This window comes from Volvox carteri (assembly GCF_000143455.1).
Source record: "Volvox carteri f. nagariensis unplaced genomic scaffold VOLCAscaffold_36, whole genome shotgun sequence".
In the NCBI taxonomy this organism is placed as follows: domain Eukaryota; kingdom Viridiplantae; phylum Chlorophyta; class Chlorophyceae; order Chlamydomonadales; family Volvocaceae; genus Volvox; species Volvox carteri.
The window spans coordinates 1,070,360-1,072,185 of record NW_003307579.1 but is presented as its reverse complement, the minus strand read 5'-3'; the positions used below and the strand labels follow the sequence as shown (position 1 = coordinate 1,072,185).

The following is a 1,826-nucleotide window of genomic DNA, read 5'->3' as shown; positions in this document are numbered from 1 at the left end:
GGGGGGAGGGAGAGGGAGAGAAGGACAAGGCGAGGGCGGTAAAGGGCGGGTAGGAGTGGCGGTTGGGTTTCACCACATCGGGGGTCGGAGCTGGAAGACGGATGGGACGGAGGTGAGGTGGACCCCGCACCGGCAGTTGCGAGTGGCGGTTTCACAACGGCGTTGTGGGGCAGGGGGGGAAGCACCCGGGGGAAAGCGTGGGAAGCTGACCAGGTGTCGTACTATGCCGTCTTCGCTTATTCCTCTACTTCACCATGTCGTATGTTGTGCCGTACAGGTTCCGTACGCACACATGCGTACCGCTGGTAGATATGGCGAATCACGTGGCGCCGTACTCGGCATCTAATTGTGAGATCCGTACGACACCAGCCGGGGAGGTCACCATGTACTCTAAGCGTCCTGTGAGCCGCCGTGGGTTGGGTTGGGGGGGTAAGGTGTGTGTGTGTGTGTGTTTGTGTTTGTGTGTGAGAGTGTTAAGGGTAAATGGAGGCGGGCTTTAGGGATCGGATCTTTCAGGCCGACGGGTTCCAGCAAACGTATCCTGGTAGATAGATAGTTGGGTTTGTTACATGTGCCGTACATTGCTGCCCATAGTAGTTTGGCTGTAAATGTACGGGAATACAGGAATGTCGATCATCGAGCTGTTGGCTGGTTGGTTGGCGGTTGGAGAGGCAGGTGCCCTCGGGAGGTTGCCTCTTCCCCCCGGGCACCACCGACGCCCGGACGGAGGGTTATGACCGGGGGTTGGGTTGCGGCTCTCCCCCCCCCGCCCATCCCCTTTTCCAATGCAGATTCGGGCGGGAGAAGAACTGACACTGACGTACGGCACGCACGACAATCATAACCTGCTGTTGTCGTACGGATTCACACTGCAGCCAAACCCGCACGACGCGTTCTACTTCGACATGGATCTGGATGTTCTAGAGGTGCGGGCTGGTGTGCGTGTGTGGGGTTTTAGGGGGGGAGGCGGAAACCGTACGGCATGTTCGTACGATTGAAGGCACACATTGGGATTTTTGTGGATGTGAGCTCTGTTTTACCTGAACCCGCCCCCTCCCCCCCCGCCAACCTGCTGCCACTTCTGCCACCCGGCAGCGGTTAGTGCCTCCGGTGTCATTGACTGGTGGTCTCCCCCGTCCCGCTCCCCCCACCCCCCTCACCCCGTCGCCCCGTCGCCCCGCAGAGCTTGGTGGAAGGACTGGGGGGGGACAATAACAGCAGTAGCGGCAATAGCAGTAGCAGTAGCGGCAGTAGCAGTAGCGGCACCTCCCCCCTAGCCCTCTGGCAACTCGACTTGTTGAGCTCCAAAGTCGGGCTGAGCAGTCCGCAACAACAGACAGAACAAGGAGGCAGTAGCACTGGCAGCAGCAGTAGCGAGAACAGTAACAGCACTGGCAGTAGCAGCAGTAGCAGTAGCAGCGCCACGATCAGGGTGTACCTCTCGGCAGTCACACCGCCATCTGTGGGTATGGAGAAGGAAGGGACGGCGGGTAGGGGCGACGGCGGTACGACAGCGCCTGCCGACGACGTGGCTGTTGTGTGGTTGGCGGAGAAGACGGAGGTGGCGGACGCGATGGCGGCGTCAGGGACTCGTACGACGGTTCGGGATGTACGGCAGCCGGTGGACCCCAAGCTCCTCGCGGCTCTCCGCATCGCTACCTTGCAGGTGACGGGGCGCTATGTATATGTATATGTGTGTGTACGGCACATGCTGTACGCGTGTGTGTATAGGTGTGTGTGCCAGCACGGGGAGCCGCCTTTATCCCGAAGACTGTCAAAGCCCTGGGGGCCCTGGGGGGAACTGCCGGGGGGGGGGGAGGGGAGGG

General features: G+C 60.7%; 1 protein-coding gene across 1 annotated transcript in view; it reads left to right on the top strand.

Moving 5' to 3' along the window:
* The window catches only part of VOLCADRAFT_105987 (uncharacterized protein), a gene marked incomplete at both ends in the record, with an annotated part of 8,052 nt that overhangs the window by 4,645 nt on the left and 1,581 nt on the right, over nt 1–1,826 (top strand). The window contains 3 exons of the mRNA XM_002953510.1: nt 310–434; nt 792–926; nt 1,553–1,666. Of these exons, the coding sequence (XP_002953556.1) occupies nt 310–434; nt 792–926; nt 1,553–1,666 (374 nt within the window). The remainder of the gene's footprint in view (nt 1–309; nt 435–791; nt 927–1,552; nt 1,667–1,826) is intronic.